General features: G+C 43.1%; 2 protein-coding genes across 3 annotated transcripts in view; both read right to left on the bottom strand.

Moving 5' to 3' along the window:
- Positions 1 to 12,848, bottom strand: part of ror1 (receptor tyrosine kinase-like orphan receptor 1) — a 113,600-nt gene extending 100,752 nt beyond the window's left edge. The window contains exon 1 of one of the 2 annotated variants that reach the window (XM_020098596.2): positions 11,634 to 12,848. In XM_020098596.2, coding sequence (XP_019954155.1) covers positions 11,634 to 11,739 — 106 coding nt within the window. In that variant the 5' untranslated portion in view covers positions 11,740 to 12,848. The remainder of the gene's footprint in view (positions 1 to 11,633) is intronic. The other variant, XM_020098595.2, reaches the window with a different exon arrangement.
- A 4,736-nt stretch (positions 12,849 to 17,584) lies between these two features.
- Positions 17,585 to 26,036, bottom strand: pgm1 (phosphoglucomutase 1). Its single transcript, XM_020098553.2, has 11 exons — positions 25,670 to 26,036; positions 23,373 to 23,535; positions 23,083 to 23,226; positions 22,689 to 22,814; positions 21,923 to 22,113; positions 21,277 to 21,431; positions 21,030 to 21,145; positions 20,800 to 20,935; positions 20,050 to 20,233; positions 19,665 to 19,799; positions 17,585 to 18,131 (listed from the first exon to the last, which is right to left on the bottom strand). Exons 1-11 carry the CDS (start codon positions 25,913 to 25,915, stop codon positions 18,042 to 18,044), a joined length of 1,686 nt encoding a protein of 561 aa, XP_019954112.1. The 5' UTR covers positions 25,916 to 26,036; the 3' UTR covers positions 17,585 to 18,041.
- Positions 26,037 to 26,847: the final 811 nt, after the last annotated feature.

The following is a 26,847-nucleotide window of genomic DNA, read 5'->3' as shown; positions in this document are numbered from 1 at the left end:
GCAAAGCTGCTGACGCTGTGCCATCTCTCCTCTGCTCCAATTATGGTTGACATGACGGCTTTTATGTTCCATTAAAGTGGTGGAAGAAGCTGGAAATCTAATTTTCTTCAAGGAAACAACATAACCTGCATGTACGTGCTCGACATTTAATCCAGAAAACGTTGCTGTTTTGCAAGCACGAGTGTTGAGTTGACTTTTTCTAACAGTATATTTACTCTGAGGCTCTTAAACCCCTGTACGACGGCTGGATGAAATGGTAAGAGAGACGCACGGCTGAGAGGTAATGAGCTCTTGTGGGCAAAGCTTAGCACTGCTGGGGCGGCCACGCAGAGGTTAAACAAACAGGCAGTGGGATCACGCGGGTCTAAGCCTCTTATACAGGCCCCTCTGAAGAGAAGATCATTGACTTCTGATAGAGGGATGAGGGTCAGGAGTTGTCAAAGATAAAGGGGCCACCAGACGTCGACTAAAGCCAGACCCACTTTCTTCTTCTTTGCCCGTCCGCTGTTTATTTCTCTCCACCCTTCAGTCACATTTCTTTCCTAATGAGCCAAATGTTTCAGATTTTTCTCCGATACGACCAGCTGAGAGTCAGTCAAACGCCATTATGAAAATATTTTCTCATCTCGCCATCGCTCTTGGCCCTCTCAGCTTTCTCCGGGCCCATCATGGTCCCTCACTCACGACCCCGGCACCATCAAGTCTTTTCATCCCTTTCAAACTTCTTTAACTCAGTGAACCTCTTCCTCTCTCCCTCCCCAGGTCCCCCCTCTCCTGCTGGGAGTCGCAGGGCAATGCAGTTTCATTTCCTGCCCTGCTGAAATCAATGCTCTCCGAGTGAAGGAGGGGAGCAGGGGGGGAGAGACAGAGAGACAGAAGAGAGAGAAAACAAGGAGAGTGAGGTGTGAGAGGCATCCAGGATACAAGCACACGAGTAAATAAACTTGAACTTGGGTTGTTCCAGCTCTGTGTCACCCTCGATAAACATCCACCTGGAAATTAAATAACAGTTTAAAGTGGAAAAACGGAAGAGGGAGGGGGGTTAACTGGTAAATTTTCCCCTCAACACTCCCAATTGTTTTTTTATCCGCTCCCAGAGAGAGCGATTCTGCGGAGGGCAAGAACGGCATTCAGCATCCCGCAGGATAAATATATGAATTCCTGTTTGGAAGCGTCCCCCTCGATGAGATTGTTTTCCAACCGCCCCGGGTTAAACACATAGTTCCTCTATACATGAGCGGAACTCTCTGACGGGATCAGAGGGAGACAGACGTGGAGAAGACAACACAACCCCATGTCACAATGAAAGAAAACTGATTCCTCCACTATGATTTCTTTGACCATATCCAGTTATCACTCCTGCAAATTTCACCGCAAAAGCAGGAGTTCCTCCGTGGTTCTGGTTGAAGCATCCAGTCAATACTGCAAAAGGACCAACCGTACCCGACCATTCTGTGATTCTTCTCACCCACGTTTCTGTTTAAAACTTGACGCACGATCTGGATAGTTGGGTTAATAGAAGTCAGTAAGGAAGCTCCGTATGGCAATGCCATCAAGCCACAATGGATTTAAGAGGCTACCAAAGACTGTGTGGGTACAGTAACAATTTTTCCCCAAGACTGAAGAAAGCTTTGAGGGTTTGCCAGAGCTCTTAGCGTCGGCTGTGCCATAATCTGCACTCACGCTACTGGCTATAGTGTCTGGAACAATCTTTAAAACGGAGGAAGGAAGTTATACCAACTTTGACCAAAGCACTACCCTGATCAATGATATTTCCTTATGGCCTGTCAACAATACTTTTAATGCCACATGGACAATGGTTCTGTCTCATTGGGTTGGTCCTGAATGAGACAGATTTCAGGCCAGCAGTGGTCTGCAAGATGGCCATTTAACTAACAGTACTTCAGAATTACAGCCAGTGAGACCTTTAACTCCAGATTCCTCGGTCAGTGTGGCTGACACAGGATTAGAATGGATTGAAAGGGAATTTCCATTTAATTCAAAAATGTTTATGGCATTTATAGACATTTTTATTCATGCTAGGTCAATGTTTTATTTAAGCTTTCTGGCCCCTGACCTGATGTTTGTCTCTGAATATCATCGTCACAGTTTGCTGCTACGGTGGAGCACTGTTCTTGGTCTGGACAGTTCTGTGTGTAGCACTGCTTCATGTGAGAGTCTGAGATTTCCTGGACGACGGCGCTGAGCCACCAGCCGAAGGCAGCTCCTCTTGAGTCTTTTGTGTGGGAATCAAGTGGCTGGTTAAACACTGGCTGCTGGTTAATAGGGCTTCCTCACACAACAATGTGACAAAGCCTTTGGTTAAACAAACATGCTAAGTCTGTGTCCACTCTCACGCCGATGAATTTAAAAACACCACTTAAGACCATGTCTACACCAAGTTAACTCTATTTTAAAGACATCATTTCCTCTCCTTTTATGGCCTCATGTCCACACTAAGTTTTCACAACTCAAATTAGTGCATTTTGATTGGATCAGAAATACTATTTGATCCTCAGAGGAAATTGTCTTTTGTTACAGATGCTCCAAACAAGAAAATAAATATATACAGACCAATAATTATATATGTCCCTGGCTTCTGTTCGATCTGAATCCCTGTATCAACAAACACAGTGGAGCTGTTGTAATTGATCTATATCTGTCAAATCTCATCAACGCTTGCAGTGATGCAGCATGGGAAATATAGTTCAATTTCAGTTTATTATATAATTTAAGTCATACGACAATTTAATAAAATCATAGTTACTTAATTTCCCTCAATTACCAACAAACACAAGCAATAGAAGGAAAGATTTGATTTGAAAGATTGAGGCCATGGGACTTTCTGTGGATATGAGGTCATTTAAAAAAGGAGAAATTTAACAGGAAGAGAAAGAAGCAAACAGACGAGAACATCAAATGAAGCGTTACCATAAATTCCATTTCATAGTAAAACAACACCTAACACACGCCTGCCAAGATTTTTCAGCAGAATAGAAAAACACATTGCACAAAATACAGTCAGTACCCACAGCAAACCAATTACTTTGATGGAGGACAACAATAAATGTGAAGGCAACAATAAATTCAACATCTGCTCCAACACTGAAAGCAGATGTCCCACAGCGGGATGAATCAAAAATCAAATTCAATCATCTCTTGACAGACACCATCATCATATACAGTCAGTTGTAAAAAAAGATGATGGTCTCCAAGTTACAGAGGCTTTAACCAAAATTATTCAGCCTCATGAAACATCTCGACTTTGATCCCTGTTGAAAACAATGAAAGGAAAAAAGGTTTAAACATTGAAAATCGTGTTGTTATTACTTCAGCGGATCCAAAAATATATTTAGGGGCCAAACCGGCCTTGTAAAACTGGCAGCTTAAGAAAATAAAACCCATTTAGAGGGAACTAATCTTCAAAAAGACAGAATTCCTCAACTTCATGCTGAAACAGGATTAAAGTCTCTATAGCTACTGATTACGAAGCAATAAAAGACCAAATGATGGAAAAAACAAATTTAAGTCTTTATTTTACGCTAAAACTACCTAGACTACAAACAAATCGGACCTGAGATCTAACAGGAGTGGAACCAAACATGGTTCAGGAAAAACTCACAAGATAAAAGTAGGTGATATAAAAAAAACACAGACCTAAACTGAATCACAGGACAGAATCATTTTGAATCATGGATACTAGGGCGAGAGTATTCCAGAGCTTAGGGGGCAGCAGCAGAGAAGTACTTCAACTTGTCGTTGCTCAGTAGTGATCGAGGTGTGGAGCCCTGGTATACTATGAGATTTTTTAGTTCGGTTCATGTTCCATCCACTAACATGGAGGGGTTATTGACCTATGCTGCAGTCAGCTAACAGGGGGTGGTGCAAGACGGTTTGGATTTATAGTCGACACACGCACTCCAAAGGGAAACACTGAATTAATTTATAGTGAACACAAATCATGAGAAGCCCCATAAAATTGAATTTCCTGCAGTTCACGCATCTCTAGTTTAACAAAGAAAGACTCTGAGTTTGTACTAAAACCATATTTACATGAGGGAAATGTGTTATTTACACCATTTGTTTGTGTTGGAAGACTGAAAACTCAAAGACAGACAGAAAAACTGAGAAAGATCTGAATGGTGAAGTTGCCAAGAATAATTTTTGGAAACCAGAAACTGTGAAAAAACACGTGATGATGTTCTATTAATAACAGCAGAGCGATAAGTTTCTATAAATGTCTCGGTGGAGCTGATGGTCTGATGGTTTTGCAGCGTAACCGCAGAAGCACAGTGCGACGTGGAGCCGCTAAGACGTATCGTAGCTGATACTGAGAAAAGCCAAACTGTGATTAAAGTGCTCCCTTCATATACGACCCTGTCAAAACCATCACAGGAATGCAGTCAAGTAACTTCAAGTATGAAGTAAGAATTTCTGTCAGTTCACATCACAACAGACACGTGTTGCTCAAACTGAAAACGCTGAATACTGTAAAAACCAGGACCAAAGGCCATGTGGGAGTCGTTGTGATTGTGTCTGTAAAAAGACGGCAGGAGCTGGTGCGGAGCCACTGCACTCTCAGTTATTGTTGAGTAAACACACGCAGCGAAGCCAAGAGCAGCATGTCAGTCTCAGCCAGGCACTAAGAGCCAAGCGGAGGCCAGAGTGAACTGCAGAGGCAAGAGAGGGGAAGAGACAGTGTGCGTGTGTGTGACTGAGAGCGAGAGATTCCGGCCAAGAAAATGAGAAAACGGGCATCGAGCGCCAGCGTTCGTCTGGTGCCAGCCAGATAAGAGGACTGCCAAAGCGTCTTGATGTCATACTGGTGGTGGTGGTGAGGTGACGCTGGGGCTGACTTGTTTCTGATTTCCAGCGGGAAGAAAGTGGGTCTGTGCGTTGGACTGGAAACACACTTTGAGGGATGAATACGTAAAAGTTTTCCAAAGAAAATAAAAAATACAGAGGATTCGTATCCACAAACAGCGTGAACTCCACTATAGAGCTCCTGGTGTTTCGTGAGTTTCTACTTTACTAGATTTAAGTGTTGCCATTTATCATACAGATGCACTTCAGCTCCTCAGATGCAGCGGTTTGGCCAACGACTGAAATCTTTCTACTAATTCCAGAAATCTCTGTCTGTGTGTCTGTTTGTGGCTCACATGCTCTTCACACTTGGCATGTGCATTGTTGAAGGCCCAATGAGGTACAGTGTTGAATTCAGTGTGGTTTGGACAAGCAATACCTTCAATATTGATCCTCTGAATAAAGAGGTGACCACTGTGTAGAGTATATTTTGATTCAGTCATGCTTATATATGCTTGTCCTACATTACCGTCCATCCTATTCATCATCCAGACAAAGCAAAACAAACAGATTACACACTTGTAACCCTCAACTATAGCTTCACAGACCACTTTTTGTAAAACAAATATCGAGTTACACATTCTAAAGTTTACATTTGCATTGTTGCACAGTTTAACCCCAACAGTTGAAACACATCTCCCTTTGATCCCCCTTTTTTGTACTAATCAACATAAGTTTCATTGTCGATCGTGACAACAGCACATTCACAGCATTTGATTCTCCAGTTCGTGGTTCTGCGTGTGCCGAGCTTCACTGAACTTTGAACAAACAGTTGAACAGCTCTTTGTGCAGCAGCGGGGGTGCAGCTTCAGCGTTCTGTGGACTGACTCCAGCAGCAGCTCTTCACTTGTTCAATCACTGAAGGTCACTTTTACACTTTCAAGACGAAAAGCTGCAACCAGCATCACCACAGATTGAACAAACAGCCCATTCCAAACAGGCAGGTTTACAACAGACACTGTGATAAGAAAAGCACGAACACACTGACGACTTGAAAAAATATGGATGAAGAAACACTGATTCTTTAGAGGCATAGTTTTTACCTCCGAGCAACAAGCCCGACTGATAAGCCTCACACATTTTTTGGAAAATAAATACTTGCATTTTTCAGCAGCGGAGCCCATAAGGTTTGAGGTATTAAAACCTCGGAGCGAGCGTGGTGTCACACAAAGAGCTAATTGTGGGTGGATGGAGATCAGCCCGTCTGTTTGCAGTGGGGGATTCTGAAGTCCTTAATGCTACGCAAACAGGGTTTTAAAAGATTTACTCTGACACATATAGGGGAATTGAAAAAGCCATGTTTCATCCTGCCTCCTATTAAATGAAATGTAGCATGATCTCCATTTATTAAGCCGGAGCAGAGCTACGGTGTGGAGGACGCTAGAAAAGCAGTAATTTGATAAAACTGCAATGAAGAGTGGTCTCAATAAAATTTAGAGCTCTTTAAGCCTCTGCTATTCCCCGCAGTCCCCAACATTAAACCGTGCCGAGTCCATATGGGAAACTGATATGCAGTATGTGTGGCTTATTCCATTAGACTCATTAAAGTGTCACTTTGTCATCAGCACACTGTTACACTCACAGGCCGCCTGACGGCTGCAGCAAAGGAGTCATTGTGTTGCGTGTATAAAGTACAGCGGAGGACATTTTTTATGTGGCAGGCGTAATTTGTCTTCCAGACAGCAGTTGAAAGACATCAACACAGAACGTATTGAATGAAAAGGTAGAGTGAGCCATTTCATCTGGAGTTGGACACACACATCACAGGTCAATTGTCGGAAAGGGGCACATATAATTTTTAGTCTATTTTTGTAGCGTACACTTGTAAAATAAAATTATTGCTACCTTGACACAGCTTATTTCCTTACTCACTCCAGACTCTTTTTAAAAATCATCAAAATGCCACACTGTCATCTACACATGCTGCTGCATCTCTGAAACCTGAACCAATGTTTTTTGTTCCGTCTCTTAATCCACTGCTGCATGTCTCTGAACCCTGCAGAGGTTTTTCTCTCACTAACCCACCGACCTCCTGTGCAGACAGTAAATTGCAGGAAAAAGGTTTTCACGCTTGGCTACAGCTTGTAGTGGCAGAAACTTTATCAAACGTCTGCGACGAGGATCTGAGTGAACTGTGTTTAGCTTTTGATTAAACGTTGCCTCTCCCAGGAACTCTGACCGCGAGGAAACAAGCGTTCTCCTCAGAGACGGATTTGTAGAAATAAGAGCATTTTTTTTCCCAAAGAATATTTCGCAGAGGCAGGAAATTTACACTCCTCATTCACAGAAAGACGTTTTGTGACTTGGCAGAGAGTTGGTCCGCAAAGAAGGAAAACCGAAATCAAGCATCTTCCTAAATTCTTTCGTCGACCGAGCATTGACAACATATTATCAAGGCATGCCAGCCAGCGGCGCAATGGAAAACAACTGTAGCGTTTTCTGTCACCTCACATCATGAGTAAACTACATATTTTGTGAATTCTGTAGTCATCAGAGAAGCAGATGAAACTATCATCATGAGAACAAAAAAACAGAAACGGCATCCAGAGAGCGCATACCTCCACGTTTTTTATTTGGATCTGCACCAAATTTCACACACACACACAGATATCAGTCCACTACAAGTGCCTTTTTTTAATCAAGATACATAAAATGACTCCCTAGGAAATCTGGAAAAATGACAAAAAGGTAACGTCATAGCTCTCAGCGTTTAAGAATGTGATCAAAAGATTCTGTATCCGCAACTTTGTCTGAATCAGAGGCAAACTTTAATGGGTTCTTACTTGGCCCATTTCTCATTCTTCCACCAAGTTTTGTGGAAATCTGCTGAGTAGTTTTTGTACGATCCTGCTGACAAACAAAACCAACTGAAATGACACTCATACCCCTTCAAGTCCCCTTGAATCCAATCGAGCTGCAGCAGATTTCACACACTCACAGATGTCCCCTCCTTAAATATGCCTGATTGTTTTCATCAAGATCCAGCAAAATAAATAAACTCCTGGATCCACACAAACATTTCGTGGATTCCTCTGTGACCAATGCTGCTTTCACCAAGTGACCTAGAAATCATTCCACAGACAAAGTCCCTGGGAGACGTAATCAACAGAAGTCACATTTTAAAAAGTACTTAAAATCAGTTAATTGATACTTTTAATCATTTAAAAGCAAATCACCCACTGACCCTACATCAGTTAAACAATTAGTGTGCAGTATTCATCCAACAGTTTTGCCCTATGGCAACACTGAGGCACCCTGAGCCTTGGCATACACGTGTGCTTAATAACAAATGGGAAGTAGGTAATTGCTGGAGCACAACGTGGTTTGGACACCAATGTTTCAAATTAGTAACATAAAACAGAGTCGAGGCGTATGATTTATGACCCTTCCCTGATTCAATTAATGCCTGTGACTTTCTTCTCATTCTGCACGCTCAAAATGGAGGCGAACTGTCTCCAAAACAAAAAAATAAAAATCAGCCCCCTGCTCCCAGAAAAAAAAAAGACCATACATCTGTTTCACACATACAGTTCCTGCCACATTCTTCTGCATCTGCCAAAAGCTTTTAGGGATGCACAACACTTGACGGCTGAGTTGGTGCACGGAGCAGAGTGGGAGTTGAGTTTTAGACACGGCGGACTCGTCTATCTGAAAGAGATGTACCACTCAGACCATGACGGAGCCCAACATTTCCCAGAGCATCTGGATAAACTATCAATAAACCCAATATAGTCACACATAAAAGGAGAAAATATAGCAGCGCTGCGACGATGACACACACTGAGCAGACTCACCAAAGGGCGTGGCTGATTTGAATAAATGCACACGCACAACGTGCAGCCATTAACTTTGACATCTCTTTCACCTCCTTGTAAATTGCTCCCTTAATACGAGTCGGAGAAAATGCCAGAAGACGTATAACAGCACAGATAGACATCTCAGGAGCCGGCGGAGCAGGACAAGCTCCTACACACTCGGCCTGTCGGACGGAGGAGAGCGTTTTTTTCCAGGGGTGAAGTGCCTGTACTGTCAACAGTGTGTCCTGTTGAAAACTATACCACGGCAGTTCCACCCAACGTGATTTATAGCCTCCCTGAGTGTTATTAAAAGGCTAAACGCAACTCTAAACACATTTCACATAGTCGCTGCCCTGCACAGGACCTTTTATGTGCAGAGGTGAATGCCCCACATTCAGAAACATCTACAGTTTATGTAGCGGGAAAACACTGTTGTCAAATTATTTTTATGAACATGTCACGGACTATTACTTTGCTGCTCAAGAGCAAAACGTTAGGAGATGGATTGACAGTGACTATTTTAAAACCATGCTGGAACTTGAGCAGCTAACATCTCATTTAAAAGGTGCCTTTACTCGCACTGTGGTAATCTGATGATCTGATCATTCAAAATCCGATTTCCATGATGCAAAACCTGGATTAAATTTGAGATTCCATTCTTGTTTAGATCGCCTGACCCTCTGCCTTGATCTGATCACTTTCTTAAACCAGAATGACACTCAGTAGGAATCATACTGTCGCCAAGGCCGAACAATCTGCATTAAACATCCCTGCTCTGGAGCTGAAGCGTTTAGGACTCATCATCGTAAATTGTCGATCACAACAACTGATTCTCCTCTTCAGGGTTCTGCGTACTGAGTTGAGCTTCATCAACCTTTGAATAAACAGGTGAACAGCTCTTTGTGGTGGAGATGCTTCAGCGTTCTGTGGACTGAGTCCCACCACCGGTCTTTACTTTACAGTTTCAGAAAGAAAAGCTGCAACAAGCATCGCCACAGGCCGAGCGAACAGCCAATTCCCTGCCTCCTCCCTCCTCGGAGCTTGGTGGAAATCTGTTTAGTGGTTTTTGCATAATCTTGCTGACGTATAAACCAACATGGGTAAAAACTAAATGTAGACAGACTGCTGTGTTTGATTGGGTTTAGCAAATTAACATGCATGTGTTTTCAACTGCACTTAGTAAGCCAGTCAAGTTTCTTTAAAATCCCTTTACAATGTGCACATGTGGGTTCTGTCCTCCGTCCTTAATTCCCTTGCTGTGGCCGTGCGGGGGAAGCCCCCAATTGTTCCTAGAAACGCTGCATTGACGGCTCAGTGACCTCTGACCTCTTGACTGTCTGCTTCCAGACAGACCAGTAAACCAGACAGCACCAGATGAGACAGCCGCGCCTTTCACCTTACTGCTCACTGCTCGTTTGCTCAGTGGCCTCCTCAGTAGAGAGCCCAGCTAAATCCACTGATCACAGGGTGTCGCACTCCCCTGCAGAAGAGACACAGGACTCCCACTGTCGTCCTGTACAAACAAATCCTGGAGCTGCGTCGTTAGCGGTGAGTACAAGGTAAAGTTTGTGGATCCGACTGAAGAACAACTTAATGGGAGTCATTATCTTGTGCTTTAACGTTTGAGGCTGAAGCTACGATTATTTGGATGTGGAGAAAAAGTCACGAACGGCACCTGCAGATCATCTCCGAGGGACAGAGACAGTGACTGTTCAGTAGATTTCTAGCTTCATGGCCAAGCAAATCAGTTTCACTGCCTGAATATCAGTATTAGCATATGAAATTGTATTTAATCAGGGTAGATTTGGCCTGTACATTTTCACTTTAATATTTCTAGATATGGATTGGCTGCAGAAGCTGGGGCTTAGCTCTCCTCCACTCCATATTTAATCATGAAAGTCCATTTGAGGAAGTTATAGCAAATCCATCCTGTTAAGTAACGTGGATTAACATTCCTCTGCCTCACAGTGAAAAAAGAGAGGCCTGGAGATAGAGAGAAGAAAGACATGGCAATGGAGAAGTGCTTTACGTTCAGCGCAGCATATATTGTGCACCACCGCTGTAAATAACACACTGAAAAGCATTTTAGGGAGGACGGAGAGAATCCAAACAAACCCGAGAAAAACCCTCCGAGGACGATTCATCATCTGGGACAAGGGGACTGTTTTATTCTCGCTAAACGCTCAGAAGCCACAGGACGAGGGGAGAAAACGTTTCTCCATAAACAACTCACATTTCATTCAAACTGGATTCAATCATACTTGTGTTAGTCAACCAAAAAGCAGAGTTACATTCCCTCTCATGGCCACTCTCTCCCTCAGATGTGGAGGCAAACACTCAGGGCATGTAAGAGGGGATGTAGTTCAGGAGATTGTAGAAATGAGGAGAAGACAAACTTCAGATAATAAAGTGAGGATGTGTGGAAGTAGTAAGGCAGTGGATTACTCTTTCTTAGAGGCCACACATCTTAATTCTCCTCTTATTGGCTCAAATAGGCACTAAAGAAGCCAAAACCTATTCAGGGCCCTTATGGATCCCTTATCTTTAAATGTGGAGGGGGCCACAATAGATATCCAGCTGACTGCCTAAGAGCCCCCCCATTGCCTGCCAATGGACTCGAGTCTCTCCTCGTGCAGAGGTCTCAGAATGACAATAGGACGTTAATCTAAAAACCAAAGAGCATTAACATGAGAGAGGACTCTGACTGATGGCAAACAGCTCCGCTTTATATCGATGGAGGACAATTATGAGACGCTTTCAGCAGCTTAAAAACAAATAGAAGGTTGCCCTTTAAACACAGATCCTACATGAGCATGGTGATGTATGACTCAAACTTTCTTTAAGGTGCGTAAAAGTCCCCACGGTGGATTTACGCACGAGGAGATGAAGGGCAGAACGGGTGGAGGGAAGCAGGGGGAAGGAGGGAATGGATTCGGAGGTGGAGGGAAGAGGAAAAGAAGAGCTGAGACTCACCAGACGCGCTCGGGTCCAGGACGCAGTGGAGGAGCAGGGCGATCCAGAGAGCGCAGCCTGGACATCTCCACAGACGCTGGCACGCCGCTGCCCGAGTGGGATACATTCCTCCGGCTGTGTGTTAAAACCTCCACCCGTTCTTCACATCCACAGATCTCACTGCTGAAGTTGTCGAGCTCCTCCAAGATTTAAAAAAAAAAAAATCCTACGACTCTGAGCAGGAGAACTTGTGCGCTCTTTTTTAAACGCGCACCAAAATAAAAAGACGCGCTCCGTGTAGAAAACACTGCGAGAGTGTGGAGAGGAAAAGTTGTCTCCGTCTGTCCTGGTTTGTCTCTTCCCTCCTCACTGGAGCCCAGCTCACTTTCCCCCCTCGTCCCTCTCTCTCTCCCTCTCTCTCACTCTCAATCCTTCACTTCCACTGAGGAGAGACTTGTTTCCACAGGAGCCACATGGCTCTCATTAGCCACGTGTCGCCACCACGTGTTCATTACAGGAACTGTCTGGGGGGCCATTCAGATTTAGATGCATTTAATGAACCAGTGCAGTGCCTGTTCTGAACCTGCCTGTTTGGATTGGACTGTTCTCTGGAGTCTACTTGTCATGAGTGAGTCCTCCTCAAACAATGAACTGTCACTCTGTAATGTTTGTGTGCAGATATTCTAATGAACAATCTATGGTGCAGAGAGAAGGCAGAGAACTTTGTGTTCATCCCACCTGGTTTAAGATTTAATGAGATAATCCTCTCTTAATCCCACGATTGGGGAATTTGCAATGTTACAGCAACAACAGTCAAAAAACGGGCATCAATAAGAAATAATAAGTTACACACACTTTACTGGTTATAATCCCACAACTTGTTATGTGGGATCAAGTGTTGCTGTTGGCACGGTGATGCAATCAGGGAGAGTATTTTATTTACTTAGATAATGAGCTAAATATGATGAACATCCAAAAGCAACACCAGTCCCCTGCAAAGTGAAGCAGTGTCCATTCAGCCTCTGGCTGTGATACTGAAAAACACACTAATGCAATCAGGGAATGTAAATAAGGGACATTTATGGTATTTCTTTATACACCACATGATATAAAGTGCTGCGAATGAGTGAATGAGAAAAACTACAGTGTAAAGTATGTGTATATATAAATACTGTATAAATATACACCATTTACCACCTTAATTGTATGTATATACTGAATCTTCCTTCTCATTGAGTAAGCGATCTTCACAACAATAAGTTAAACTTGTAACCTAACTTTCATAAATAAATTCTATTCTTCTACATGGTGCTGTTGTCTGCATGATGAAAAATCAATAAAGACATTGTTCAAAAAAGAGCTTGTTAGAATAGCGACAGGAATTATCTTCCACATTAAAACCATGTTCAATCCTTTTAACTCAGTGAACTTCATATGATTTCCATCAATTCACCACATGTACAGAGACACATGAGTGGAGGGGGAGGGGGAGGGGGGGTGTAGAGAGGAGAGAATGGAGTTTTTTGTGCGTCAAAGAATCACATCTGCAGACATGTAAAACACAACTACACACACACAGACACACACCTTTACACAGCTATTAATTCCAGAGCCTTACAGTAATACTAACCCAGCTCACCTTCTCTCCAACTCCGCACCTTGTTTCATTTTACTCGGCTCACTTCTGGCTTTTGACACATACTCTGTGCGTGTGTGCGTGTCTGCACACACAGGCCACTTTTAAAGACTAATACCAGCATTCTGCACGAGGCAGGAAGAGAATGGTAGTAATTTTGCATCTCCGGTTCTCCCATATTGTGACCTGCCCCCGCTCATTAGAGGAAAACATCATCCCCACAGAAGCATGGTTTGATTTAACAGTCACAGAGGAAAGGAAAAGTATGAATCGATAATTCTTTAGACTGGAGATCTGAGAAAGGATGTACTGGGCTGATCACGTGTCCGACCAGGCGCCCGGGTCCTGGTCGTCCATAGCTGCCTCCTGAGAGCTCCTCATCAAAACCTTCCTTCCTTCTATAACACACTCAGAGTCATCCCCAGAGAGACGCTGCTAAAATCCGGGTTGGGAGATAACACTGCTTCCTGTGAGCCTTCAGATAGCACAAGGGTGTGTCCAAGTGTGTGTTTCATTCATTCATTCATTCATTCGGCCTCTGTGCTGAATTCCAGTATTTCTGTTTACTCTACGTCGTCTTTCCAGCGTCCCTGGTCCACTGCTGCTTGATTGGTTGTGGAACTTGAGGGTTGAGGACCGTCTGTAGCCGCCAAATCTTCTGATCATAACCAGCGCTGAGGTCAAATCAAGCTGTTAGTAAACAGAGACTGAGGCTCATTTGTTAATAGTGATTGTGGCTGTATTTTGTTTTGATGTCAGAGGTTGTGATTTGGAAGAAGTGGTGTTAGAATATTCTTCTTCTTGATTAAACTAGATTTTATGCTAGAACTGAACTTTGAAATATGCAAAAGACCTTTGCTATAGTGTGTTACAGGGCAAATTTGTGGTCTCCTCTTCAGCCAGTTCACTGGGGTCAGCAATTGTAAAAAACAAGTGTTTCAGACAGAGGCTGAAAATAGGAGCAGCAGCAAACGACAGTCCGAAGAAAGTGATGTTACATTAAAGCCTGAAAACATTTTCAAGTAATAACACAAACTAAAATTACAAACCTAAAAATGAGCTGAAAGTGTGTCCTTTGAAACTGTGACATCAGAGACTTCAGTGTCTTCTCCTTGTGGGTCTGAGCTTCTTTCGGAAAGGTACACCAAAAAGTGTGTGTTTGCATGTGCATGGTTTTTACATGACATTTAATTAACACAACAATGGACTGTTTGTGCTGTGGGGAGGCCACGAGGGGAGCAAACAAAACAACAGCCTGACAAACTGGAGGAAATTGGGCGGGACTGATTACGGTTTGGAGAAAAGTGTGAGATGATATGCATCATATGTCAGCTCCTTTAAAATGTTCTGTTGAAGCAGCCATATTGATTTAAACTAAGCTGTGGATTTCTGTGCAATAAAGAGACTCAGAGCAGTGGAGGAAGGTTTCAGAGGAGGAAGACCTCAGAACTGGGTCGATAAGAGTAGCCACATTACTTCTGACACTTTCCTCCTTGGTGTCCATCGACTTCATTTGGCCTAAAGTGCGATATGATTATTAAAATTGCAACCATGCGTGGTGAAAGTTATCCTGTAAGTATCTTTAAAGATCTCAGAGGCTTCCTGAGCAGCTGCTGCACACGGACAGGGGTCTCTTTGTTATGAAGTTGGTAACCACGTCTTGGTCGATAAAAGACAACGAAGGGATGAGAGCGACCTTTCAAAAATATCTGCCAGATCTTCTCAGTATGTTCTGTTTCTCCACAACGGCCTCTGTCCCTTTTCCGTCACATCCTCAGATGAAGCTAAGCTTGTGCTTCAGCTGGATTTTTCTTGCATCCGCCAGAAAATGTGCAACCACTTTACACATTCTTCAATCAGCAGATAACTGGAGACAGTTTCCGTCCCAGTTTAGACATCGTTAAATGGCTGACACACAATATTGGTCGTGCTCCATCCTCTGTGTCCACCTACCAATCCGCCCACTCTGGGAAAGTCATTGTGACTCAGTGCTACATGTTGTGTTTTCATAGGGTTTCAAATGTGTCTTTTGGAACAGCCAGTGCTAATGTACAACAAATGCAGGGTGGAGGGAACTTTTCATTATGAGGTCGCTGCATTAAAAGAAAGGGACGTCCTCATTGTGAGCAGGAAACCTCGATGTCATACACAACAAATTATGATTAATTTCATCAACTTTTCAGAAATCTTTCAAGATAATACGTTTTATTACGGCAACTTTACATTCTCCCTTTTCTTCTTTTCCTTTCCAATACTTCACACTCTATGTGAATGTGTTAGATGAAGTATTCATATGTTTTATTTAAACAAAAATACCACGATCTACTGATACTGTAGATAATAATTTTAATATTTTTATCTTAATCGAATGTTTTTCAAGTTGTCAGGAACAAAGTTTAGGGATCTTGATGCAAAAAGTTTGTTTATCGTGTTGAGTTTTTTAAGTGTGTACAAGTTGGTGCAGATCCAGATAATTAATTTGATCTGGTGGAAGAAAAAATGTTTGGCTCTTGAGTTTTGCAGGAATATTTTCAGCACTGAGGTTTCAGAGTCTGAGAGATGGACACACACATTTACGAGCTGAAAGAGTGTTGACACTGCAGTTGCGTTTGAGTGGAGAAATTAAACAGGAACTGAATTGTTCACTTTGGATGAGATGCAAAGTGGCATAACATTATTTAATTCACTTCTTCTGACTCTAATACTGTATCACTGACACAGAAAATTGTTCCTGAGCATGTGAAGAAGTTCACAGAAGGAACCATAAGAACCGGAGGGGAATGAAACCCACTTGTGCTTTCGTGAGTCCTTTTTTTTGAGGTCTTGCAGAATGATGTCTTTGTCTGCCGCGTTGCCCTCGACTTGCGAGCGAGCACCAAACAGGACGCTCTAAAGAAACGAGGCTCCGTGCCAGCGCCAGAGAAAAGCCATTTGGACATCTAATAGCTGTGGACCTGGCCGGCTTAATGTAAGCCTTATTGTGATTACCTGACGTACTGACAGCCAATCCAAATACAGCCTGTGAGCCATTACAGGCCAAACAAGAGGAACACATTATGTGTTGCACTGCGTTGGCCTGACAGGGTCTGAAACAATGACAGAAAAAAAGCATCCACCCTGTTTTGTGAATCCTAAGAGAAGAGAGGGGACGTGTTTGGGGCGGTTATGTATCCTACATAGTGCTGACTGTGACTTCGAAGGCTGGAAATGGGCCTTAAAAGCCCAATCCACAATTTTAAAGTCACCACAGACAAAAGGAACACGGCCATTTATTCAGATCTAGCTGTTACTAGGGTTGGGGTGTGTAGTGTGTCTCAAAGCTTGTGTCAGTAAATCACAGGAAATGTAAAATAGCAGTAATAGTCAGCTGTAACATAACGTCGTCACAGATCAAATGCTTTTAAAATCGGCTAGAAAATACAACTTGATTGGCCAATTAGTTCCAGTCCGGGAACTTCAACTATTTGCCATGTGTTTTTCATGCGGAGGCGGGAGATTACTGCAAACAGGTAGAGGCGATTGTGCCGGTCAGAGGGAATGACACTGACATGCGTGACGGAAATTGGCGGAAAATGTGCCATCTGTGATTGAGGCCAATTTTCCACCTCTTTGAGATCGGAGAGAAACACGCAACGTGCACCTGATGTTTCCACACACGGTCCTATTAACTTAATTGCAGCCAATTTAAACAAAGATATGAGGAAAACGTTGACACCAGCCAGTACCTGTGGAGCCTCAAATAGTCCAATCTGCGTCAAACACCATTCACTCATACTCTTTTCAAAAAAACAAATCTAAATCTGTTTCAGCTCCCGTCTGCTTGCCAGTGGGATCCTCCGACCTCCTGACACTTTTTAAAGCTAATCGTTAATCAAGATTATACCAACTCTCTAATTACGCAAGATAACTTACGAGGGAGTGAGAGAATTAATCGGTTTATGCCTCTCCACTTGCCTCAGGAATGTCTTTGGCGAGGCTTTTGGCTTTTTTTTTTTCTTTCGAGGTACTTTATTCTCCTGGAAGCTCGGACCGCGACTTGGCTCGTTCGCCGCGGCCCAGGATCTCTGCATTTATCTAGAATCATTTCCCAACTGAAAAAGAGGCTATTATTAATACCACCCCACTCACTCTTGGTTCAGTCTCTCTTGTGAGCGCTCAGTTTTCTAAACCTGGGTTCTGCTAAAGCAATTACAGCTGCAGCCCCCCTGACACTCACTCAAGCACCAGCTGGATTCTTGAAGGTACAGTATTTAGAAATACCTGAGTGTGCTATGCATCTAAATAACACTGACATGCATTAATAAGAAAAAACAGATTTAAAACATGATTACAGGTCTTATTTTGATGTCAGGAGATTTTATTAATGGTGGAGGTGTTAGTTCTCAAGGCTTTAGTTGTGGTGGTTTTGGAGAACGGAGGGAGAGGGAAGGCACCGGGTCGGTCGGGTAAATGTATTGACAGATGGGTGAGGTTGCCCCAAATTGCTGATATATGAGAGTTCAGAGACAGACATGGACACACTTGAACAAACAGTCTAAATTTGAGCCTTTAAATTCCCTTAAAAAGTCCCTTGAATTTGTTATTAATGACAAATCTTTTTTTTTTTATTGCACTCAATCTCGTCAAACACTAGAGGACGGCAGTGGATACTGGAATATGGGATGTTTGAGTTTCCTGATGTGCATCCAGCTCTGTGTTTTTTTTTTTAAAGGGACCGGGAACCGAACCTAAGACAGCATTCGAGGGCAGCTTCACCCCCCCTAAGAGAGTGGAGGCATCCAGTTGCTGAGGAATCATGTGATCACAGTCGGGCCGGTACGTCCAGTCTGCTCACGGAGCTGAGAAACCTTCAGGGCGATGTCTACGAGTGGAGCCAACATGACCTGGACGATGAGATAACACAAACACACGCAGAAAAAATGACTTCCTGTTCAGGTTAGTCTTCCTCACAAATCTTCCATAACAACATTATTTAACGGAGAGTAATCAAAGTTAAATTATTCAAAGTGACAGGAAACATTCACCTTCCTCCATCTCATGTGATTTGAGAAAGTCTGTTTGTCGGGGACTACAAATCTGTAACTACTACAATGTGTAGCTGAGATAACGTAACATGTTATCCAATATCAATATTCATGTTGATAGTATGGAGTCGGACTGTTCTGAACTACATGAGGCGAAACTCTTCATATGTTTAGAGGAATAAAACGCACATGGACAGATAGAGATAAGATAGAAACATATAAAGGGAGAGAAATAACAAAAGAAATATCTGAAACTTCAATCTATCTTTCTGGCTGGGATAATAAATACAGCTCAGTACCTCTGGAACATAAACAACTGTACTTCTAACTGTTATACACTATAAACCCTAGTGATCACTTATAAAGCCCAGTCAGTTGTGTGGCCTTTTGGGGGCATTTTGAATCAATTACACTTAATGTAAAAATCGCTTCTGATTAATAGTTTTCAATGAAATGCTTAATCATGTGAAGGAGCAGATCATCAACCTCCTTTGAGATGGAGCAGAAACATAAACTGTCCTGGTCTAACAGAGATCTGCCAGAATGAAATCATTTCCTGGTGGTGATTCTCAGCCAGAGATGAGCAGAACTAAATAAATTCAGAAAATAACTTTTGGTTTGTTGTGCAGTCCTTCTCCTCTTCCTCGAAACATGCTCTAATCAAAATGAAACCCTCTGGGAGTGTAAATCAAACTAAGTCAGAGTCAGCCAACTGAACCCTTAACCCTGCGGCCATTTATCTGTCAAGTTAAGACCCTGAAACAATATGTTTCTGCTTATCTGTTCATTCATGGAGTTGAAGCACTGAAGAGGATAAAGGGCTCGAGTAGAATTTTTATTCCTTTTTTCGAGCTTGTCTCACTTTCTTGTTCTACATCACCTCCCTGTCCACACCAGTCAGAATAACTTTATGAAGTGTCTAGTTGGAACTTGCTCTCTTTATTTTCCCCTGATGCTAAGTTTCCCTCTCTTCATCCTGGCCCTGATAAGCTGCCATAACTCCAGACTTGGCCAAACAACTCCATCGTCTCTCGTGTTTAATACCACCTCTGGAACTTGTTTCTGGAGCGCTCCACTCAACACAAGCTGGCTGTCTTGAACATTACAGATCATTCCACTCAGCATAAAGAGTTGCGGGGCCCGTTCCTTCGAGCTCTCAAAACTCATTTGAGTTTTGAAACTAGCAGTTGACCTTTGACCAGTTTTGTACAAGCTGATGCCTCAGTGGGCATCTTTTCTTTTTCTGTCATTCTTTATGAAAATATTCCAAGAGAAAAGAAAAATCTGTTCCTGGTCCTGTGGATGTTTATTTTCCTATCTGATGACTTCATTGTCTAGTCTTTCCTTCTCTCTGGATCTAGCTGGCTGGAATTACTCCACTAGTGGCCTGACCTGTGGGTCCTGGTAAATCTTCTGGGGGTCCTTCTCATAGCTGTCAATGTAGAGCCTGATGGTTGCTCCCGCGCTGCCTGTTCCGCTGAGACGGAAAATAACCCTGGAACCGTCGGAGAAGATGATCCTGAGGCCCTGAGAGAGCGAGAGACGGATGAGAGACGATGATGAATGAAAATGCACAGTAAAAGGAAAACATGTGGAGTATAAGAGGTACAGTAAGCCACACTGCTGCATGCTGGGCAACGTGACTTTATTATGTATTGAGTCAATTCTAACATGAAGTCACTGTTTACGCTAGTAAGGACTGACATCCAATGATAGATGGAAAACTGGGGGAGTACAGTATATTTTCTTTATGAAATCTGCCTTGTTGGCTCCTAACCTGGTTTTTGGAAACACTTCCATCGACGGGGTCAGTGTAGGCAAAGTTATCTGCGACAGCCACCTCATAAGTCTTATCGCCCGAGGAGAGCTTCTTTCCTACGAAGGATGGGTCGAACATCACCTTCTCCAGATCCTTGATCATCTTGTTGGCAGCGTCTGAGTCGACCTCCTCGTAGTCGTACCTGCAATTAGAAGTTGAAATTAGGTTTAAGCAAAAAATATTTGCTCAGAACGTAATCAAGTTGAGATTAATCTAAAAGCTATTTTTGTTCTTTTTTATTTGCAAGGATAAAAAACTTCAAACTTCTATAAGTCAGTCTTAAAACAGCCACACTTGTTTGCTAGTTGATTCGGTACACCAAGCTCAATCTAATGTGGTGTAATGTAACAGTAATTGAATGAATTCTCCCTTCATGAAGTTTGTAATGTTCTGTTTTTATTGAAATTTGAAATGATAAATTTGGTTGGATATAGTTTCTGGTGCAGTCTAACTGTATTGCATTCTACTGTCAGTAATACAATACAACAGCATCTCAAACCCACCTAAACGACTGAGCAGTGCTCTCATGTGCTGTACTTCTCTTATTTTCCACTAGATGGCAGAGTGAAATTTAACCAAACCACCACGCATCCCTGCATCATCTCAGTCAAATATTAAATATCTTCTTATCTCTGGCAACCTGAAATATTTTTCTTTCCGGACTCAATCCCACTTTCCATAAATCATCCTTCATGGACCTGCGCTGACCTGGTGAAGAAGTTCCTGCCAAACTTCTGCCAGTGATCCTTCATGATGTCTTCCACGCTCTGTTTCCTGGTGGCTAAGATTGACAACCATGCAAGCACCGCCCACAGGCCGTCCTTCTCGCGGATATGATCTGAGCCTGGCAGAGGACGGAGAGGAGAAGAGGGTGAGTGAGGGGCATTTCCTTCTCTTAATACAGTTCTGTGTTTACTAATGTGATGACTTTTATTCACCGGTGCCGAAGCTCTCCTCTCCACACAGAGAGAGTTTGCCAGCATCCATCAGGTTCCCAAAGAACTTCCAGCCAGTTGGAGTCTCGTACAGCTGCATCTTAAGAGTTTTGGCCACACTGGAACAGATTGGCACACAAAATAAACCACAAAAGAAAACATGCATCTGTAACTAAGGGGAGATCAGGGCTCTTACAGTTGACCCAAGAGGTAAAACTTTAGCGTAGCTGTTATGTTAAATGGTATTTACTTGTCCAGGGCTCCACTGGTGGGCATACTGCGGGCCAGTCCTTTGACACCAGTCTTCTGGAAGTAAGGGATGCTTTTGATGTTGGCAGCGATGACAGCCACTGAGTCTGAGGGGTTCACGAAGAAGCCGTGTTTACCCAGCACCATGTTACGGTCCTGAAGGTGTATCAAACAATCCACATAGAAGAAATGATTTAGCATATTTCAATTTACAGCACTTAGCTTACTGAAAAGTGGTAAATGTTCGTTTAGCGGGTTAATGGGTGTTGAATCATGACACATTGGGCATATTTCTTGTCCCAATATTTTTATGTACTAATATTTAGAATACTCTTTTCCCAAAATGAGAAAAATGTTGCTTGAGAAAAATTGGCTAATGAGACCTGGGCCAAAGTCAAAACGACTTAAATTCAGCCTCACCCCAGGACCCAGGCCCATTATTTTACTTTTTGGTCTATTAAAAAGAAAACCCTTAAAACCTAAAACTTAATAAACCAGAATTTATTTAATTAATTTCACATGCGCTGACATCATAGATTGAAATCCAGTTCAAGAATTCACAACTCTGCTTTCACTTCACCCTGATATATATCCCTCTGTTCAAACAGCTATAAAAATCACACCCTCTGGAAGACACGCTGACTTACACCATCACCATCAAATGCGGCTCCAAAGTCATATTCTCCTCCCTTCATGGTGTTGACCAGGTCGGCAGCGTAGGTCAGGTTGGGGTCAGGGTGGTGGCCCCCAAAGTCCTCCTTGGGGACGCAGTTGACGGCGGAGTTGGCAGGAGAACCCAGCTCCTCACAGACGATCTTCTTCACGTAAGGGCCGACCACTAGAGGGGGACAGCGTGCCATTAATAGGAGTCATGATGCCCTCACAGGGATATAAAGGAAGTCTGAGTGAGGACATTAACGGTGACTGTCAGTTTCTGGAGTTCACCACATTAAACTTTACTTTAATACCAGTTGGATCAGACATTAATCCAAGTGCCCGACCTCCAGTCATGTCTTGTCCTCTACTGGTTCTTAATTTTATTTTGGTATATAGTTGATGTTGGTAAAATTCACCTCCAACTCCCATAAACAAATGGCAATACTGATGTATTTACATTTACAAACATATCATTAGTCCACACAGATTTTACATGTATGGAATAATAAATATTTACTAGATAAACTCTTTTTCTTTCATCTTTGGTTTTAGCTCGATAATTATGTTGAATTTATCCCGAATTCCCTGTTTTGTCCACTAAATCATTACTTACAACAACTCTGGCACCTGCTTTACTGCTGATCATGTCTGTCCTGTTGAGGAACTGCGCTCTACCATACAATCTTACAGAGAACTTAATTATAAAACTATCAAAACTCCTTTACACCATAACAATTATAGAAAACTGGTTCATACCTCCATGCATAGCATCCAGTCGGACATTAATGTGATTTGCTCCAGAAAGAAGCTCCTTCAGTGCAGCAAAGTCGAAGATGCCCCTCAGCATCTCAGCATAGGCCTCCACCGAGTCCACAATCTCCACTGTGACAAACAAGAGGAAACACAACACAGTCAAGACAGCAGTCAAAGTGAAGTGACTTTCATTAAAGACTGCTCAGGAGTTAATAGCTTTCACACAGAAATGCCATTCCCTCATTATCAAAGAAGATGATGATCATGTTTTAAAGCAAAATGTTGCGTCCACATTGCAACTACCTGCTGTTAACCTGAAACAAATCAATAAGTGAAGAGCCATTATACTGTTTATCTTTTATGTAAGGGTAGGACTGTGCTCGTCATGCTTCTGTACCTGTGAAAGGTTTGAAAGTGTCCACTTCAAATGTCTGCTTGCCAATTGTAGCCAGATCCACTTTCAGCTCTGGGCAGATGTGGTACTCCTGCAGGCTTTTGCTGATCTCAAATATTTTGTTTGTGAAACCCTCTGGAGCAGGTCCTGGGGACAAGAGTGGATGGTTACAGTGCGATATTGTGCTGAAGTCGAAAAGTATTGACTCCAATCACATTTCTCTTCACCCGAGTAGGAAGCTTAGGTCTGTGAGCGTCTATGACAACTGGAAGCATAAAGTAGTCACGGCTCACCTCCACTGGAGATGTTGTACTTGATGCCAAAGTCTCCATTGGGGCCACCTGGGTTGTGGCTGGCTGTGAGGATGATGCCACCAACTGCCTTGATCTTGCGAATCACGCAGGAGACTGCTGGAGTGGACATGATGCCATTCTGACCAATCACCAGACGATTAATCTGCAGGTTGGAACATGAGTTAGTGTACTCACAAACTAAAGGAAAAATAGGGGGAGGCATGAGAACAGGTTAAACCACAACAGTAACAGTTACATTTGTAGGGTGAAGATAGAAAGCTAAGATACAGTCGCTGCAATTACAATTGTTTAGAAACATATAGTACAGTGCGATTACTCTTTAGATGTTTATTCTTACCCATCAAAAAACGCCACCAGGAAGGTACCAGGATTTGTCCGAAATGTTTTCTGAAGCATGATAATGACTGAAACTATACGGTCAGAATCTTAAAGATCTTTCCTCGGTGACAAGAAGAACAATGGAGACCTTGAAACAATCTTGTGGGGACAACACTGCACTAAACTTAACATAATGGACTCAGGGATAACGGGAAGAGACAGAGGACATAGAGAGCGCTTAAATCTGTGGCAAGAAACTAAAACTGGCAACTTTGGAAGAATTCAAAAATATAAATTACATTTAGATTTTTCTTGGATGTAATGCAAGTCGTTTAAACTGCTGCAGGAATATCATATAAATCTACCTCTGTCCAGTAACCAACCTTTTTTAAACATGCAACAGTTTGCTTTGTGCAAACATTAACAGCGACGCCTCTGTATGTGTACGTGTGGCAATGAAACGGTTTCCTCACTGCTTCATTTCACAACAACAGACACTCATGGAGAGACTGCAAAAAATATCCAAAAGCTTTGAGCAGCTTGAACTCACTGACATCAGTGAGGAACCCTGCATAACCATTAGCTGCTGTCTGCGCAGTAACAAGGTCACAGATGCAGCAAACATTTTTTTTTTTTTTTGCTCGCAATTTTAAATGGGGCATTTTAACATTACACCATCGGCTGATTTCATATTTAAGAAACGTACTGTATGTTCCATTCATTCATTTGCCGGTGCAGCTTCTGCTACAGACATATGCAGGGGAACGTGACTGGCTGCACGTTGCTTGACACACCCCCTCCCCATCCCCTCTCCACTGATGTCCTCTGAGCAGCCAGTGGCATCTCACTGCAGCTATTACGAAACAACACAACGTCAGGCTTCCCTGCTTCCTTTTGCAAGATTAAAACACAAGTTTGCTCATTTGTGCAATTGTGCAAAACCATTTTGATTATATTGAAATCCAGAAGCAGGTTTCAACCTTTAAGGCTGCAGCTCAGATGTGGTGGTGTCATTGGCCAGTGTTTAAATGTCAAAGGTAAAGGTTTGACATGCAAGTGACCCCCCCCCCACCTCTTTGTGCACTTTATCCAAAAGGTCACTGTGGTCAATCTGAGACTGGAGACTGTGCAGGAAAACCCACATATGACGATAATACGTCATTTAAACACTGCAACTGCTGCACACCTCCTGAAAACCAGCACAGACTTAGATCTTGCACAACATCTGATCTCAGACAATAACATGTAGAGGCAGGGATGACATGTTCGCTCCAGCACTGGTTCTCTATGAAACAACAGGAAGGAGGGAGGCTTCACTTCACTGCATCATTCAGCGTTAAAGTGTTGAATATACGTCCTTATACCGGGACAACACTTTGAGGAACACTAGCTCGAACACTGATAACGTCACAGCTTCGGTTAGCTTCTTTTGTGACACATCACTGTTGAGTTAATTGAGTGTTTTCTCCACAACATGTCACATTGACGTTGGCATTAATCACCAGATATGACTTGACTTCCAGCTGGCAAGTGAACATCAAGCTAACTAACAGGTTGCACTCATAATCGTATATGTGCAGGCTCAGGTAGCTTCATGCTATTAGCCTCCAGATGTGATGTTTTCAGTGTAATTTGACAGTTAGCTTGATGTTCACTTGCTAGCTGGAAGTCACTGTCTGTGCAAAGTAAAAACACGCTAATAACTCAATGACAACGTGTCATGTGAGAAGCTAACTTCACTGTACCGTTACCAGCGTCAAAGTCTGGTTCGAGCTAGTTTTGTTTCAAGTGTCGTTAAGGTGTAAACACGTATAATTAACATTTTAATGAGAAGCGATGCTCTGGAATGAATGAATGAATTGAATGTTAACTTGCTAGCTACAAGTTATGTTTGTTTTTAAGCTAACTCCCAGCGTCACGTCAGCCGGAGCCGGACGGTGTTCCCCCCGCGGACTGACCCCGTTGGCAGCAGCGATCTGGACGATGAGCTGAATCGCTTCTTTCATGAAGAAGCGGCCGTCCCCTCCCACCACCAGGGCGGCCGCCTGGCGCTCGGCGGGCTCGATGACGGAGATGGTGCTCTGGATGAAGTTCTCCGCATAGTGCTGGTTCTGCTGGAACACGGTCACCCGCTTCCTCAGGCCGCTCGTCCCGGGCTTCTGGTCCGCGTACGGCTTGGTCTTCACCGTCGTTATTTTCACCATGTTGACCCGCGACCCCTCCTCCGCACAGTGAGCACCTCTGTCGGTCAGACTCCCCCCGTGCGAACCGCGGAGCTCCGGGCCGACGAGGAGGCGGAGGAGGCGGCGGAGGACCCGCCCCCTCGGTTTAAAGGGCAAGTGTAGGATCAACATTCAACCACATGGGTTCACTTCTCCTCATGTGCAGTCTGTGGTAGTCACATTACAGTTAATGCATTAACTTCTGCTCCTTGTTTTAACATTATAAAGAACACATGAAGTATATCTGAGAAATAAAGGTACTGCACTGAGGGGACATAATGCTGCTCAGGGCCGTAGCCAGGATTTAGAGGTACTGAGGTTTTGAGTGCCCCCCTCCCCAGTAACCCACCACAACCCTCACATCATTTTAAACAGTAATGTTTTTTCTGAGAATTTATTTTCTAAAGACGGATTTCATAAAAGACATCATGGACAAAATGTGGAAACGCTAAGGAGAGAGGGTGCCCACTTGAGAGCCCGGAAAGGTGCCATCTCTCACCTGCAGAGTCCAAGCAGCAGGTCTCATTTTAGGATGTTATAGGGATAATTCACCCGAAAATGAAAATGAACTCATTATCAACCCACCGCTCTGCCGATGGAGGGGTGGGTGAAGTGTTTGAGTCCACAAAACACTTCTGGAGTTTCAGGGGTAAACTGTTGCAGCCAAATCAAATATGATTGAAGTAAATGGTATCCTGCGAGAACTCTCGAGAACTGCAGTTTATTATTCTTCTTTTTTTTTTACATTTGAAGAAGTGGTCGCCAGTAGGAGGACAACAGTGGATTTGGTGTAATGGTGTAAATGACCTCGTTATGAGTAGATTTGAATGTCGAGGGGCAAAGAATAAGTGGTTGCCATTTACTTCACTTGTTTTGGATATGGCTGTAATGAACACTATTTACGCTTGAAACTC

This window comes from Paralichthys olivaceus, chromosome 3, assembly GCF_024713975.1.
Source record: "Paralichthys olivaceus isolate ysfri-2021 chromosome 3, ASM2471397v2, whole genome shotgun sequence".
Taxonomy (NCBI): domain Eukaryota; kingdom Metazoa; phylum Chordata; class Actinopteri; order Pleuronectiformes; family Paralichthyidae; genus Paralichthys; species Paralichthys olivaceus.
This window is presented reverse-complemented; position numbering and strand designations above follow the sequence as displayed.

Bases quoted from the DNA above. Each gene is read 5' to 3' on its own strand.
- pgm1 (XM_020098553.2), bottom strand. From the start codon at position 25,915: ATGGTGAAAATAACGACGGTGAAGACCAAGCCGTACGCGGACCAGAAG. The intron at 21,146-21,276 runs GTAAATACCATT...AATCTGTTCCAG, and splicing joins ACCAGTGGAGCCCTGGACAA to TGTGGCCAAAACTCTTAAGA. The intron at 20,936-21,029 runs GTGAATAAAAGT...GTCCTCTGCCAG, and splicing joins AGAGGAGAGCTTCGGCACCG to GCTCAGATCATATCCGCGAG.